The 16013-nt window shown below is 54.1% G+C and overlaps 1 protein-coding gene and 1 non-coding gene across 2 annotated transcripts; both read left to right on the top strand.

The window, feature by feature from the left end:
- Positions 1-1079: 1079 nt before the first annotated feature.
- Positions 1080-14536, top strand: TNPO2 (transportin 2). Its single transcript, XM_007954411.2, has 23 exons — positions 1080-1600; positions 2412-2487; positions 2569-2718; positions 5369-5475; positions 5576-5709; positions 5790-5871; positions 5949-6071; positions 6169-6287; positions 7428-7488; positions 7575-7740; positions 7988-8140; positions 9902-10127; positions 10332-10503; positions 10971-11057; positions 11142-11249; positions 11360-11518; positions 12205-12292; positions 12479-12577; positions 13365-13460; positions 13813-13888; positions 14059-14158; positions 14238-14312; positions 14429-14536. The coding sequence occupies exons 1-23, from the start codon at positions 1502-1504 to the stop codon at positions 14534-14536; spliced, it is 2664 nt and encodes an 887-aa protein (XP_007952602.1). The 5' UTR covers positions 1080-1501.
- On the top strand, positions 10182-10250 carry LOC122151448. The gene has a single exon (XR_006164157.1). It is a non-coding gene; the product is annotated as a small nucleolar RNA SNORD41 (small nucleolar RNA).
- Positions 14537-16013: the final 1477 nt, after the last annotated feature.

Consider the following 16013-nt stretch of genomic DNA (forward strand, 5'->3'; position numbering starts at 1 on the left):
CGAGCAGTGACTGGAATTCCGACTTTGGCTCTCTCCTTCCGCGCGAGTCTCGGGAGAAGCAGCAGCGCGAGGCGCCGCCGCCGCCGCCACCACACAGGGCCCGGTAAGTAAGCTTTACTCGGAGCCTGACCCACTCGGCCTGGGCCAGTGCTGATCCCCGTCAGGCTCCAGACTTGCGTCGTGCGCTGCCCGGGCTTCGGGGCCGCGCCTGACCAGCAAAGGCCGGGGACCCGGCTGGGCCGGATCTGCTAGGCAGCGAGAACGGGCCCGGGCGGGGGAGAAGGAAACCGGGCCGGACTTAGGGGGTGGGGCCTCGAAACCGAGCCAGATTGGGGTGCCGTGAGAATGAGGCCAGTGGGGCGGCTGGGGTCGGGCTGGAGGGAATCTGGTTGGGAATATCGCTAGGATCGGACGGACGTGTGTGGGGGGCTATATCGGCGGGTCTTGGCTGGGTCTGATTGGGGGAGGCTGCACTGAAAAGTTGGAGGGGGGGCTGTTGATCCCTGATAGGGAGGGGCAGCAGACTTTGGCATGGAAGAATTTGCTGGGTCTGATTGCGGGGCGTCATTGGGATCCGTTGCCGATTGGATGCCCCAGGGGCTCTTCGGTGAAGCCTTATTGAGGAACTCGGCAGGGATCGCCTGAAGGGGGTTTCAGAATCGAGATGGTGAGGGGCTTGACAATTAGATGAAGGGAAGCAGCAAAGATCTGTCAGTAGGAGTCACTGCTGACTGGGGGAGAGGGCTGGGAGTGGAGAGGAGAGGCCAGACCTGATTGGAGAAGGCGACAGGGACCTGTCTGGAGGGCTCGGTCGCGGGGGCGTGCTTGGCTGAGTCTCCGGAACAGGCAACGAGCACCTTCAGTGGACTGCTTTGGGCCCTATTAAGAGGGATCGCTGGATGGAGTCAGGCTAGGCCAGAAAGGGAGGTGTTTAGCGTCCGGCTGAGTTTGGAGTGCCAGATAAGAGGAAGCTGCAAGGATTGGGACAATTGGAACGCCTTGGGACGGGGCAATCAGGGAGGCTCATAGACCAGATAAGGCGGCAAGGATGTGGTGAAGCTGAAGGCCATACCTGCCTTGAGGAGACCTCGGGGACTGGGGCGCTATTGCTGTCTTGTCTGGGCCGGGGACCCTGGAAGTGGGGACTGCTAGACCCTCGCCCAGCAACTGTGAAAATACCTTAGGACCCACAGTCAGGGATGGTGGCGTGGGCCGTAGTGGGACAAGGGCTTCGCGCTGGGCCGGATAAAGACCCGCCGGGCCCCACTGCCTTCAGTGGCCGCTTTTCACACACTCCCTCCTGGGCTCCTGAGTCTACGACTACGCAGCCGAGGGTGGTGCAGCTGGTGGGAATAGGGCACTTGGGTGGGCGTAGATCCGGCCTGTCCCTGTAGGATGCTCTCATTCTGCCTCCACTTTTCGGGCTCAGCCAGGGTCTCAGAGCAAGCCCCCAGGATCCTGTGCTGACCCCGGCCCCTACCCTCGTAGCTCGCCTTGCACCATGGACTGGCAGCCAGACGAGCAGGGCCTGCAGCAGGTCCTGCAACTGCTTAAAGACTCACAGTCGCCCAACACAGCCACCCAGCGCATTGTCCAGGATGTATCCTTCCTTCCTTCCTTCTGAGCCTGGGGAACCAGGCAGCCACCCATAGCCCCTGAAGGTGAGATGGCAGAGGCCATTTCTCTAATCCCCAGACTACTGTGGTGAGAAGCTGGCCTAAACAGAATTAATTACGGATTAGACTTCTCAGAGCTGGAGGAATTGTTATGAAAGATAATGAAATTACTTAACGTTCGGTAGCACTTACTCGATTAACATAAGTAAGTACTGTTATTTTTCACAATTGATAGAAGAGGACATCGAGGCTTAGAGAGGCAGAAGGACTTGTCCAAGGTGGCAGGTGGTGGGGCTGGGTTGGGAAGTCCTGCCCTGTCAGATGCCAGAGTCCTAGCATTTGACTGTCTTACTGGAGTTGGGGCATGTAGGGAAGGTGTGTTCAGCTAATGCTCAGCTTGGTTTAAGGTTTAATTTTCAACTGGTTGTCAGCATTTAAAATAAGTTTCACTTGAAAATTTGGGTTCCCATCACTTTTTAAAAAGCAGGTGACATTGGCTTGGTCTTTAGTGGAATTGAGTAGCAGTGGCCACCTTCAGATGGAGTGGGTTCCTCAACTCTCCTGCTCTGGCCAGGTCTTCAGGAGGGGATGGGAAGCTCGGGCATCTTCCTTGTCTTCTGTCAGTTGCCTTGCCTGAGCTACTCTGTTGTTCTGGGCATGGGGGTCAACAAGTGGGGTTCCAATAATGGGCTGCCTGATCTCCGTGGTCAGGGGCACTGTCTGCCTCACTGTGCCAGGGTAGGGGCCCTGCCCAGTTAAGGCCCATGTCTCCCAAGTCCCTTAACAGCCTGGCAGAAACTCAAACAACTGAACCAGTTTCCTGACTTCAACAACTACCTGATCTTCGTCCTGACAAGACTCAAGTCGGAAGGTATGCCCTTTGTGCCCCTCCATGTGGTCTGGACCCTGCTTTCTTTCCTGTGGTCCCCTGAGCCCAGTTCTCTTCCCCCAGATGAGCCGACTCGCTCCCTCAGTGGCCTGATCCTCAAGAACAACGTGAAGGCGCATTATCAGAGTTTCCCGCCACCTGTGGCCGACTTCATCAAGCAGGAATGTCTCAATAACATTGGCGATGCTTCTTCGCTTATCCGTGCTACCATTGGTGAGAGCAGCAGGGACTAGGCGCATGAGCTCTTACTCCATGCCTTGAAGCTTCTGAGCTTGTTAAATGTATTGATTTGCTGAATGGTGCCAGCCCCAAGGAGGATCGTACTATTACTGTTGTCATTTCACAGACTAGGAAACTGAGATATAGCGATGGCTGGTGGCAGAGCTCAGAAGCAACCCAGGTGGTATATGTCTAGAGCCCACAGTTGTAGCCACTGCCTCCTGAAACAGCCATTCTTGCTTCTGAGGTACTCACTCAGTGTCCAGCATTTTCTGTTAGATCCTAGTCTGAGTGCTGAGAGTCTAGCATTTCAAATACCAATAGGTGGCACCCTGCCCTCACGGAGCACACAGTCTAGAGAGAACTGGTAACTAGCTTTCACAAATGGTTATGTTTGTACAAGGTGAATTAGATTCACTTTGGAGCCTGCCTATCTCCCTTTGGAAGGCTGCCTGAGGAAGACATGAAGGATGAAAAGAATTGGTTTGAGCAATTATACCTTAGGATTTTCCCCTACTAATAAAATACTAACACGTTATGTATTACTGACAAGTTTTTCGGTTTGATTTCTAAGTTATAAAAAAAATAAACACAAAGTTTTTAAACTGAAAAACCAGATTTCGATGCCTTAGAGGGAAAGTAACATGAAAAAGAAAAGAAATATATGGAGAAAGATAAGGATTACTGGTGGTGTACTGGTTAAGGCATTTGGCTGCTAACCAAAAGGCTGGTGGTTCAAACCCACCAGCTGCTCTACTGGAGAAAGATGAGGCAGTCGCTTCTGTAAAGATTTACAACCTTGGAAATGCTGAAAGGCAGTTATATTCTGTTGTACAGGGTCACTAGGAGTTGGAATCAACTTGATGGCAGTGGGTTTTGTTTACATAGGAAGATAAAGGAGCCCTGGTGGCACAAATGATTAAGGGTTTGCCTACAAACTGAAAGGTTGGCAGTGCATACCCACTTCTGTGTGGAAGAAAGACCTAGTGATCTTGCCATAAAGATTACCCTGTGGAGGTAGTTCTACTCTGTCATGTAGGGCCACTATGAGTCAAAATCACCTCGACAGTGTCCAACACAGAAAGATGATATTAAATATGAGTTGGAAACTGGGGCTTGACAGAAGTGCTAACCTTGGGCTTGCTACCTCTGTTGAAAGCGATGTACTCTAGACACCTCAGATACTGTGCTCACATTAGCGCAGAGTGCCATGCTCTGTGCTGATGGCTTGGATCAAGTTGTTGAAGCCACTCAATAGCCCTCGGAGGCAGGTGCTCCTTATCTCCCATGAAGGCTGAGGGCACACACAAAAAAGTTAGGTGATGTATCCAAGGGCCTACAGATAGGATCAGGGCTGAGACTGCCCCTTGGGCCAGTGTCTGCATCCTCACAGTCTAGCTGCTGCAGGGAGAATCTTTCTTTTTTATTAATTTTTATCATAATTTGGGTGAAAGTGTACAGAGCAAATTCATTTTCTATACAGCAGTTCATACACATTTTGTTTCATGACATTGACTGCAGTTCCCCACAAGGTAACAGCTCTTTTCCCACTTCCTGTAGTTACCTCTTCTCTGTGTCCTTCTTTCCTCTGCATTCTTGCCCTCTGAGCTATCTCCCTGTGCAAACACTCCCCTTCTGGTCTCCCATGATTGATCATTCTAAGGAATGTATCTACCTGGTGTAAATGTTCATCCTATATGCTTGCCTGTTGTTTGGTTTTCCAGCCATGAGAATGTGAGTTCAATTCTAGGCCTGAAGGGTAACTAGGGGCTGTGGACTTGGGGGTCTCACCAGGCTCTATCAAACCAGTAAACATGGTCTTTTTTATAGGGAGAATTTTTCTTGAGCTATGAGTCATTGGCCTCTTCCATGTTCCTAGTGGCAGCTTCCACCCTGATGACACCCATATTTAGATCCTGCCAGACTGCTCCACTGCCCTCAGGTTTCCAAATGCTTGCTGCACATCTCACTTAGATTTCTAATAAGCAGTACAAGTCCTCCCTGAGACCACAGGCCCTGCCTGATGTGTCCTTGCTATCCTCCTGCCCTGTCTCCCATCATTCTCCACTTTCTTCTCTCCACTCATCCCCACTGGCCTTTCTGATCTGTGAGCATACCAGGCTCACTCTTGCCCCAGGGCCTTTGCATGTGCTGTTCCCTCTGCTTGGGATGCCCATTCCCCAGGAACCTGGATGGCTCGCTCTTCACCTTCTCTTTGTCTTTGCTCAGGTGTCAAGATGTCACCTCAGTGAGGCCTGCTCTGCTCACTCAGCTTAAAGGCACTCTCTAGCCACCTTTTCTGCTTTACTGTCCTCCTTAGCCTTTGCCATCTAGACTTCTAGGCCTTTTTCTCATGGTCTTCTGTACTAGACAGTCAGCTCACAAGGGTAGTGGGGATTTCGTGCTTTGTTCTGTACTGTATGCCAGGCCTAGAAAGGAGGCGGCCCACAGTAAGACTCAGAGGATATTTGCTGAGTCAATGAGTAGTGCTTGTACCCACCTCAAGGGGTTGTACAAGGCCTACAGAGGGAGTGTACCGGGAAAGCGTGTGTGTTGTAGAGAGAAATGAACATGTGATTGGGAGGGCTGGGGGCCAGCGAGCCCATGCCCAGCCTGAGGCAGCATCTTCTACCGGCCACCCCAGGCATTCTTATCACCACCATCGCTTCCAAGGGTGAGCTGCAGATGTGGCCCGAGCTGCTGCCCCAGCTGTGCAACCTGCTCAACTCGGAGGATTACAACACTTGTGAGGTAGGCAACAAGCCGTGGCCTGCCCAAGCAGATGCTGAGGCTGGCACTGGGACTGTGACCTGCACCCATCTCCTCTCTCCCCTCTCCCCTCTCCACACAGGGAGCCTTTGGAGCCCTGCAGAAGATCTGCGAAGACTCATCTGAGCTCCTGGACAGCGACGCCCTCAACAGGCCCCTCAACATTATGATTCCCAAGTTTCTGCAGTTCTTCAAGCACTGCAGCCCCAAGATTCGGTGGGTAGGGCTGCCCAGGGTCTCTGGGCCTGGAGCCCATGGGTGGGTTCAGAGGTGACCCATGTACCTGCTCCTGCCAGGTCCCATGCCATTGCCTGTGTGAACCAGTTCATCATGGACCGGGCCCAGGCTCTGATGGACAACATTGACACCTTCATTGAGGTGGGCAGCTGGACTGGGGGGTAGGCAGGGCAAGGGTCACTGGCCCCATCATAGTTAACCTTGCCCTTACCTATCAGCACCTGTTTGCCCTGGCTGTGGATGACGACCCTGAGGTGCGAAAGAACGTCTGCCGTGCTCTGGTGATGCTGTTGGAAGTGCGGATTGACAGGCTCATCCCTCACATGCACAGCATTATCCAGGTGTGCATGGCCAAGGCCGGCCTGGGCGGGCAGGCAGTGGGGTCAGGGAGCCTACCTCCCCACCGGACTGGGCCTCAGCCTCTCCCCCCTGCCCCAGTACATGCTGCAGAGGACCCAGGACCATGACGAGAATGTGGCCCTCGAGGCCTGCGAGTTCTGGCTGACGCTGGCCGAGCAGCCCATCTGCAAGGAAGTCCTGGCCTCCCATCTGGTCCAGTGAGTGCCCTTCCTACCCTCTGTTGCCACCACAGCCTAGACTTCTCACTGAGTCCCTGTCTTCTCTTCTGGCCACCTTCTGTGCTTGCCTCAGTCTATGTTCTGTGTTTTGGTTTACATCACATCCTTGTGTATAATTATTTTACAAGTGATAAGGATTTAGCTTTAATGATCAAAAAGTAGATAATGTATTAGACAAAGGAGCCCTGGTAGCACAGTGGTTGCACATGGCTGCTAACTGAAAGGTTGGCGGTTCAAACCCACCAGGCACTGTGCGGAAGAAAGATAACAGCAGTCTGCTTCCATAACCTATGGGCCAGTTCTACTCTCTTATAAGGTTGTATGAATCGGAATCAGCTTGATGGCAGCAGGTTTGGTTTGATGTTTTAATTTGTAGAAGTAATTGGAAAGTTAGTAAAACCTTCAGGCATAGCTGAATCCAGGTGTTCAAAGGATGTTAAAGGTCTGTTCTCGGATCCACTTTTTTTATGTTGACCTTCCTGCATCCTTCCTGTTCAGGAATCTCAGTGTAAAGAAATTCCTTCTTGACCAGTATCTCTAGCAAAAGTCAGAGAGCTGTCTCCTCGACCAACTTGGATGCTAACCTGCCCTAAATCAATGACAAGAAATAACAGTCAGGGGGTGAACTTGACTGGGTGAGCAGTCCTGGGAAGTGATGAGAAACCTTACAGAGCAGAACATGAAGGTTCCAATCAAAGTTCCTGACCCCAGCGTGCATGGGCTTAAACTGGGGGAGCAGGTGGAAGAGGCCAGCTGCCCTGCCTGTTCCCTCCCCCATCCCAGGAGAGTGCTTGCTGCCTGTGCCACTTACCTTATAGTGTGCTAGGGACGGCATGGTTAGTGTATTTGTGGGGTTGGGAATTCACTGATGGGCCAGATCTGGGATAAGAGTAGAGCTAAGAGTGGTGTCAGCTCTGTTCAGATCACAGTGGCTGAGAGTGGGTCAGGAGCATTCCCCAAAGGAAAATGAAAGGTGGCAGAGCAAGCAAAATGCACATGCTTGAGACAGTCTGCTTCTTGGCTCCTTGATGCTCCTGCTCTCACATCTGCCTCCGTCTTCCCCAGACGTGACCCTCTCTCTGGGGCCTGCTTCCTGGTTCACAGCCTCTCTCCTGACAGGTTGATCCCCATCCTTGTAAATGGGATGAAGTACTCAGAAATTGATATCATCTTGCTCAAGGTCAGTCGGGGCTGCTGAGTGGGCAAGGCTTGGGGCATTGGGGCTTGGGTCCTGGTGGTACTTAGGGGTCTCTTCTGGCCCTATAGGGCGACGTGGAGGAGGATGAGGCAGTCCCTGACAGTGAGCAGGACATCAAGCCACGCTTCCACAAGTCACGCACGGTGACGCTGCCCCATGAGGCTGAGCGACCAGATGGATCTGAGGATGCAGAGGATGATGATGATGATGATGCTTTGTCCGACTGGAATCTGAGTACGTTGTGGCCTGGTGGGCAGGGGTTGGCCCTCTGCTTCCTTCTGGGAGGTGGTTAAGAACTCACTCAGCTCAGACTGTGATCCCTAATCTTGGGGCCATAGCTGAGGAGGGCTGTTGACTCAGCTCAGATTGTGAAGATTCTTACTGTGATCTCTAATCTTGGGGGCATAGCTGAGGAGGGCTGGCTGCTCTGCCCAGTGATCCTCCCTGAGCCTCCCCACTCCAATTTCTTACCCCTGCCCAGGGAAGTGCTCGGCGGCTGCACTGGACGTCCTCGCCAATGTTTTCCGGGAGGAGCTGCTGCCCCACCTACTCCCCTTGCTTAAGGGCCTCCTCTTCCATCCTGAGTGGGTGGTCAAGGAGTCGGGTATCCTGGTGCTGGGTGCCATCGCTGAGGGTGAGTGCCTGCCTGCCACCTGCATCCAGGAAGGTGCTCGTCTGCCTGACCTTGAGCTCCTGTGCTGACTCGGGATCGTCTGAGGCCTGCAGCTGGACAGCAGTTAGGGTGCCAGTCCTGAGTTCTCTCCATGAGTACTCACCCCTCATGAAAGAGCTCTTGGATGTAAATCTTTTCTTTGAGCTGTGCGGCCTTGAACCCAGAAATCCCAAATGCCAGCCCTCTCCTTAATTCTCAGATAGGCGGTTCCTGATGTGCTGTAAGTGGAGTTACAGCCACAGGCCCAATGCCAGGCCTCTCTGCAGTGCTTGCTCTGGGGCGAGGGGCCTTGTTCTGAGGGGTCACACAGGTGCCCTCACCCTGTCCTCAGCATCAACGGGGATCATAAGGTGCAGAGAGATTTATGCTACTTTCCCATTATCACTCAACTTGACTGCAGTGGAGCTGGGCTGGCTCTCACCTGTGAGGGCAGGATCAAGGTCCACAGTGGTGGTTCACACAGTGAAGGTTCTCGGGCTTACTTTCACCCACTGAGGAAATAAAACTTGAAGGATAGGAGGGCTTCATGAGTCTGTGGGAGCCCTGGTGGTGCAGTGGTTAAGCGTGCCACTGCTAACTGGCTCAGCAGTTTGAATCTACCAGCTACCCTGTGAGAGAAAGATGAGGTGGTGTGCTTCTGTAAAGGTGTGCAGCCTTGGAAACCCTATGGGGCAGTTCTGCATTGTCCTATAGGGTCGCCGTGATTCCGAATCGACTTGACGGCAGTGGGTTTGATTTTCGTCATTGTGTTACAGACACGACATGTGACCAGTTAAGTATCCAGGTCAGTCATAAAGTTCAGACATGGCAACTGGAGTTCTCAACCTGGAGAGCTGGGTAGAATTGTCTGAGGAAGGGTTTCTTTGTGTAACGTGTAATTAAGGAAGCTGATGTTAATAGGACGTAAGATTCATAATGCGTGTGTGTATACTGATCGATTATATGTTACATGTGCTGTATGTTAATGTGGCCACACAGGACAGAGTAGAACTGCTCCATAGAATTTTTTTTTTTTTCTTTTACTGGGTATATGGTAATGAGTCAACAAAAGAGGTAAGGCCCTCAATGAGATGGATGGACACGGTGGCTGCAGTGATGGGCTCAGGAATAGTAGGGATAGTGACATTGGCACAGGACCTGGCAGTGTTTCGTACTGTTGTACATAAGGTCGCTATGAGTCGGAGACAACTTGATGGCACATAGCAACAGCAACATGGTAATGAGGAATTAACCTCAAATTGGTGAAAAGTCAATCTTGCATCTTGGATTATGAGGAATATGCTATTATCTATTGTTGTCCTATTTTAATTGAAAGGAAAACATGTTCATAATTAAAAAACAAAAAACATGAAAAGAAAGAACACAAACCTGCAAGAAGGTTTCAAATGAAAAGTACTTTTCGTCCCTCTGGGCCCGCTGCTCCACGGCCACTGACTGCGTGCGGTCTGGTAGTGTTTGAATGAATGAGTGAGCTGACAGAGAACACCACTCTCATCATGGGATGTAGCTGGCAGAGTGAAAGGCTTATTCTGATATGGTTTCCAGTCTTGAGCTTCCTTTCACTGGCTGTGTGACAGGGCCAGTTACTTAACCTCTGAGCCTAATTCCCCATCTGTTGAATGCGACTGATTGAAGGCTGGGTGTAGTGGGCCCCAGGCTATGGCCCCAGGTAGGCCTAGGCTTGCACAGGCCTCACTGCCTCCTGTCTGCTGGCCCCTGCAGGTTGCATGCAGGGCATGGTGCCCTACCTGCCTGAGCTGATCCCACACCTGATCCAGTGCCTGTCAGACAAGAAGGCCCTGGTCCGCTCCATTGCCTGCTGGACACTGAGCCGCTACGCCCACTGGGTGGTCAGCCAGCCACCTGATATGCACCTTAAGCCCCTAATGACTGAGCTGCTCAAACGCATCTTGGATGGCAACAAGAGGGTCCAAGAGGCAGCTTGCAGGTGATCCTTGACCCCTGCCCCATTGACCCCCTTCACCCCCCAATGGCTGCCCTCTGGGAAGTGATGACACCTGTGATCGCTGACATCAGGCTGATTCTCTTGTATTCGTACTGACTGATCCTGAGTGTACCCTCCCCAACTGTGCACTTGGCCCAGCTTGGCCCGCTGTTTACTGAGGCCCTGTCCTGCCTTCCCTCCCGCCAGTGCCTTTGCCACTCTGGAGGAAGAGGCCTGCACCGAGCTGGTGCCCTACCTCAGCTACATCCTGGACACCCTTGTCTTTGCCTTTGGCAAGTACCAGCACAAGAACCTACTCATTCTCTATGATGCCATTGGCACCCTGGCTGACTCTGTGGGACACCACCTCAACCAGCCGGTGAGACCCCATAGTGGCTCCCTCCTCCCAATCCCTGGGCCCCTTGGTACCCAGTGACCTGGCGGTGACCCCGTGTCACATGCCAGGGATATGGCCATGACCTCGCCAAGCAGACAGCCAGACCTGGCCCCTGCCCTCGCCCTGCTCACAGTCTAGTGGGGGAGACAGACAGTTATGAGACAGTGTGGTAAGTGCTGTGTCGGGGGAAGCTCAGGGCCTGTGGGAACCAGGAGGTGCTGACCCAGGCTCTGAGAGGGGTGGGGTGGGAAGGGGGGTGGCTGGTATTGGTGAGAAACACCAAGAGAGGCCTGGAGGTCTGGCTGGTGAGGCCTTATAGGGCCCCATGAGCTATGCCCAGGAGCCTAGACCTTATTGCCTAGGTGATGCGTGCCTCTGAGTCATGGAGCCCCCTGGCTCTTAGGTCACTACCCCACCCAGGGGGCCCCAAATTCTTGCTTCCTCTCCAGGAATACATCCAGAAGCTGATGCCCCCGCTGATCCAGAAGTGGAACGAGCTCAAGGATGAAGACAAGGACCTCTTCCCACTGCTGGAGGTCAGTGGGTTGTAGGCCCTCTCTCATAGCCCGGGCATAGCCTGCCCTTCTGGAGTTCACTTTTCCTGCCTTCCTCCCCACCAGTGCCTGTCATCTGTGGCCACTGCCCTGCAGAGCGGCTTCCTGCCCTACTGCGAACCTGTCTACCAGCGCTGTGTCACACTGGTGCAGAAGACACTGGCCCAGGCCATGGTGAGCACTACCTCTACCTCTCCACCCCCCATCCCATGGTCATCCTCATCTACTGCTTTGGTCCTGTTCCTCTCCCCTCACCATCCTTCCCCACCCCTATCTTGGCCCAGATGTACAACCAGCACCCTGAGCAGTATGAGGCCCCTGACAAGGACTTCATGATCGTGGCCCTGGATCTGCTCAGTGGCCTGGCTGAGGGCCTGGGCGGCCATGTAGAGCAGCTGGTGGCCCGCAGCAACATCATGACACTGCTCTTTCAGTGCATGCAGGTCAGTAGATGCCCCTCCAGTCCTGCACCCCACTTCCCAGCAGTCCCAGGGCATTAAGCGGGACAGTCATGACCCTCAGTAACCTGTGTGGGCCATCCTGAGGGGAGGTCAGGGCGCTGATTTTGCCCAAAGGCCCCCAGGGAAGAGGAGCCCTTAGAAGAAGCTTTTGGTTATTTAAAAAAAACAAAAAAGATTCAAATAAGACACTAATAAAATCTCATTAAAAAGCAAACACTGTTGAAAATAGCGTAACCCCAGCCCCTCCTGTTTCACTCCCACTCCCGAGCATTAGGATGGGCAGAGGTGGCAGCTCCCCTGTGGCAGTACCCTGAGCAGAGTACGGGTGCTGGTAGACAGGCTTGCAGTTAGGGCAGGAGCTGTTCTACAGGGTGGTGGCCACAGATGACAGGCACTGGTGGGAGGAAGGCAGGAGAAGTGAACTCCACAAGGGCCAGTACTCATCCCCACTGAGTCCTGGAGGGGAACCAGTACCCCAGGTAACAGATACAGGGCCTGAGCCTAGAGAGGTTAAGGAGGTGGCTCTGAAGCTGGTAGCATCAGATGTCTACTGGGGACTGTGTGTTTCTAAGGTCCCAAAACTGAAGGATGGGTTGAGACCCTGGTGGGAGGTGGTGGTCAGGGATGGTGGTGGAGGAGACTGCCATGCTCACTCCGCTGACTCCCAGGACTCCATGCCTGAGGTCCGGCAGAGTTCTTTCGCCCTCCTGGGAGACCTCACCAAAGCCTGCTTCATCCATGTCAAGCCCTGCATAGGTAAGACTCTTACCTTGACCTTGACCCATGACTCCAACCCTTGCCTCAAGTGATGGAGAAATGACCTGGGAGGACAATGACCGAAATGGGATGTATTCGTACTGTCTGATGGGGCCTGCCTGGCCAGGAGCCGGCCGCTCAGCCCTGCTGACCCTGCTGTTCAGTGCCCTCCCTTTCCCTCACCAGCTGAGTTCATGCCTATCCTGGGCACCAACCTGAACCCTGAGTTCATCTCTGTCTGCAACAACGCCACCTGGGCCATTGGCGAGATATGCATGCAGATGGGTAAGTGACCCTCCCCATTGGTCTATTCCTGGCCTGGGGGGAGGAGCCTGACTGACTAGCCTGGTGCTCTTTGAGGAAGGTTCCAGTTGGCAGGGTAAGAGGACATCTCTGACCATTTTCTTTAGGGATGGGGCCAAATGGCTTAAGGGGCATCTGATTGGTTTCTTCGAAAAGGTGGGAATAGAATGCTGTTCTGATTTGACTTGCCACCCTCAGTGGGATGCAGTTGGCTGAAAGGCCCATTGGGAATGGTTGGGAGGTTTTGATTGCTTTTTTTCCAAGGAAGATAGGGAGATGTGGTTGCACCATAGTAAAGTTGATTCCAGGGAAGTCTCTCTTTTTTTTTAAATTGTGATTTGGGTGAAAGCTTACAGAGCAAATACACTTTCCATACAGCAGTTTGTACAGATTTTGTCTCATGACATTGACTGCAATTTCCCACAGTGTAACAGCTCTCTTCCCACTCCCCCCATCCCCCATAGCTACCTCTTTTCTGTGTCTTTCCCTCCCATGCACTCCTGACCCCCGGCAGTCTCTCTGTGCAAACACTGCCTTCTACTCTCAGGAAGCCTCTCATGTTTGGGTCTTGGGTTTGTCTCTGGTTGGCCATGGGTCCTGGCTGGAGCCAGCTCAAGAAGGTCGTTTTACCCTTCACTGGTTCTGGTTGGCCAGTCTCTGGTTGGTACCAAGGTTAGAAAGTGAGGTGGGGCCAGAGGAATGGGGGAATACCCAGTTGGCCTACAGTATGTGTAGGGGCTGTGTAGGGCTCTGATTGGTTATCTCCTAGGGGCAGAGATGCAGCCCTATGTGCAGATGGTCCTCAACAACCTGGTGGAGATCATTAACCGGCCCAACACACCCAAGACGCTGCTGGAAAACACAGGTGGGTGCAAGGCCTGGGCCATTGGTGCTGCCTCTAAGTCCCCACCTCTCTTGCTCATCTTCTTGAGTTGGAGTTCTGGGCTGAGAGGAGTTGTTGAGAAGAGGCCTTGGGAAAGAACTAGGGAGGGTAGCTATAGGGACTGAGAGGGGATTTGGGGAGGAGCCTAAGAAGGGATGTTGCCTTGTGGGGAGACTCTGGCTGGGCCATGCTCGGGCCCAGGTTGCCTGGGAGGTGCCATTCTCTTGGAGTACATGGGGCGGGGCTTGGTGCCTCGTGCCAGAGGCCCTGCCACGTACCGTCCCGGGGCCGCTCGGGGTTTCAGGTCGCCTGACGAGTCCCTCTGCCATTCCAGCCATCACTATCGGCCGCCTGGGCTACGTGTGCCCTCAGGAGGTGGCACCCATGCTGCAGCAATTCATCCGGCCTTGGTGCGTGTGTAGGTGCCTGCTGTACACAGGGCTGGGCAGTAGTGGGTGGGACAGGCCCAGCCAGTTCCTTTCCTGCACTTGCCCCAGCCTTGCCCGTCACTGAGCCCCCTTCCCTGTAGATGTTCTTCCTGCCCCAACTACTGACGTGGCACTGCTCACCTTTCCTGCAGGTGTACATCCCTCAGGAACATCAGGGACAACGAGGAGAAGGACTCTGCCTTCCGAGGCATCTGCATGATGATAGGCGTCAACCCTGGGGGCGTCGTGCAGGTTGGGGCAGCTGGGCTCGGAGGGAAGACACGGGGGCTGGTTTTGGGTGGCCCCTCACACCGGACCCATCACGTTTCAGGACTTTATTTTCTTCTGCGATGCTGTAGCCTCTTGGGTAAGCCCAAAGGATGATCTTCGGGACATGTTTTATAAGGTGAGGCCCAGAAGCAGATGGGAAGAAGCCCTCTGGGAGGAGAGGCTGGCTGCCAGCTTGGGGATCTGCTCGGGCACCCCTCAACCCGTGGCACCCCTCGCCCATCTCTCACACAGATTCTCCACGGCTTCAAAGACCAAGTCGGGGAGGAGAACTGGCAGCAGTTCTCAGAGCAGTTCCCACCGCTGCTGAAGGAGCGGCTGGCTGCCTTCTATGGGGTCTAGACGGGCACTGGGACTGCCAGGTGAGGCCATGGGCAGAGGGCAGTGCTGCCTTGAGGGGACTAAAGAGGTGGCCCTAACCCTTTCCTCCCCTGCAGGTTTCTGTCTACGTCGTGTCAGAGGGATTGCCAGGAGCGCGCTGCGTCCAGAAGTCACCGTGCCCTGGTCAAGGGGGGTTAGGGAGGAGGAAGTGGGACCCGAATCCACACGCCTACCCCGTCCGTCTACCTGCTGCGCCGGGCCTGTCTGGCCGGGGGGCGGGCAGGTGGCGGGGCCTCCATGCTCATCCTACAAACGGGGAGGGGGGTGGGAGTTCTTGGTGGGCAAGGGCCCCTTCGCGCTAATCGTCTCGGGCAGCCCACTAGGGCCAGCCATATGGGAGGGAGGACTCAACACGGCTGATGTTAATCCAGTTTAGGATGAGGAGAGGGGGAAGCAGGCGGGGAGGGGGGTCCTTGTAGAGACACGCACACTCACATGTACACATGTGGCCACACATGTGTGGGTGCTGCAGCCCGTGAGGCTCAGCTAGCCACCCCACCATTACCCCGACTGCATGGAGACAGTAGAATTAGTGAACCCGAGTTAACCCGTAAGCCCTTCCGTGTAACCTTCATCTAGAGTTTAAGAAGCTTCTGCCATTTTGCCGGAATTGGCAGTGACTGGGGAGGGCTGGGTGGGTTGGGGGGCCTCAGCTGGGACCCTGGGGCGGGGGGAGGACGGCTATTTTGGGGCCATCTAGTCGGCACGTGCACGCTTGGGACCTGCTCAGCAAACTTCCTGCCAGCTTGTGGCAGCCTCAGCCAGTACCTCCATCTTTGTGCTGTCCCAGCCAGCAGTGGGGGTGGCTGGAGGGGCTAGCCAGAGGTGGCCTTGTCTCCCTCCCCTGTGCTCCAGCAGCTTCTGAAGAGGCTGGGCTGGGACCTTTCGCAAAGAGAGCAAGCCGGGGGCGGCTGGAGCTGCTGGCTCCCCTGCGTCGCGCTCCATAAGCACCTTCGAAGGCAGTTTCTCTGTCCTTCCCAAGTTCCAGGCCTGAGTTTTAACACAAAGGCTGGAGCAGGGCCATTCAATTGATGATGATAGAGAAAAAAGGCTTTGGCTTTGTCATCAAGAAGGAAGCCGAGGGCCTGGAGGAGGGAAAAAGTGGTGTACCCCTTGCCCTCCACCCTGTCCCCCTGGAACTTAGGGCTCATTGCAGCCACTGCTGCTCCCAGTGGGCCCAGAGACTCCACTGATTTGGGGTCAGTGGTTCTAGATACCCTGGGGTTGTGGGTCAGGGTGGGAGGGGCTGTCCTGGAGAGGGAGGAGTATGGTTCCTTCCATGCTTGACTTGGCTGGAAAACCGGGCCAGCAACCCCTTAACTTTTTTTTTTTTTACCCCCTCCTTCCCTGCTTTCTATTCCTTTGGGCGCCACTTGTGTTTTGGGGGTTGACTGGATTCCCACACCCTGGAGCCTGCTTCCCGCATCCTTCTGACACC

The sequence above is a fragment of the Orycteropus afer genome, unplaced genomic scaffold, assembly GCF_000298275.1.
Source record: "Orycteropus afer afer isolate SDZICR_OR568_19922 unplaced genomic scaffold, OryAfe1.0 scaffold00460, whole genome shotgun sequence".
NCBI classification, from domain to species: Eukaryota; Metazoa; Chordata; class Mammalia; order Tubulidentata; family Orycteropodidae; genus Orycteropus; species Orycteropus afer.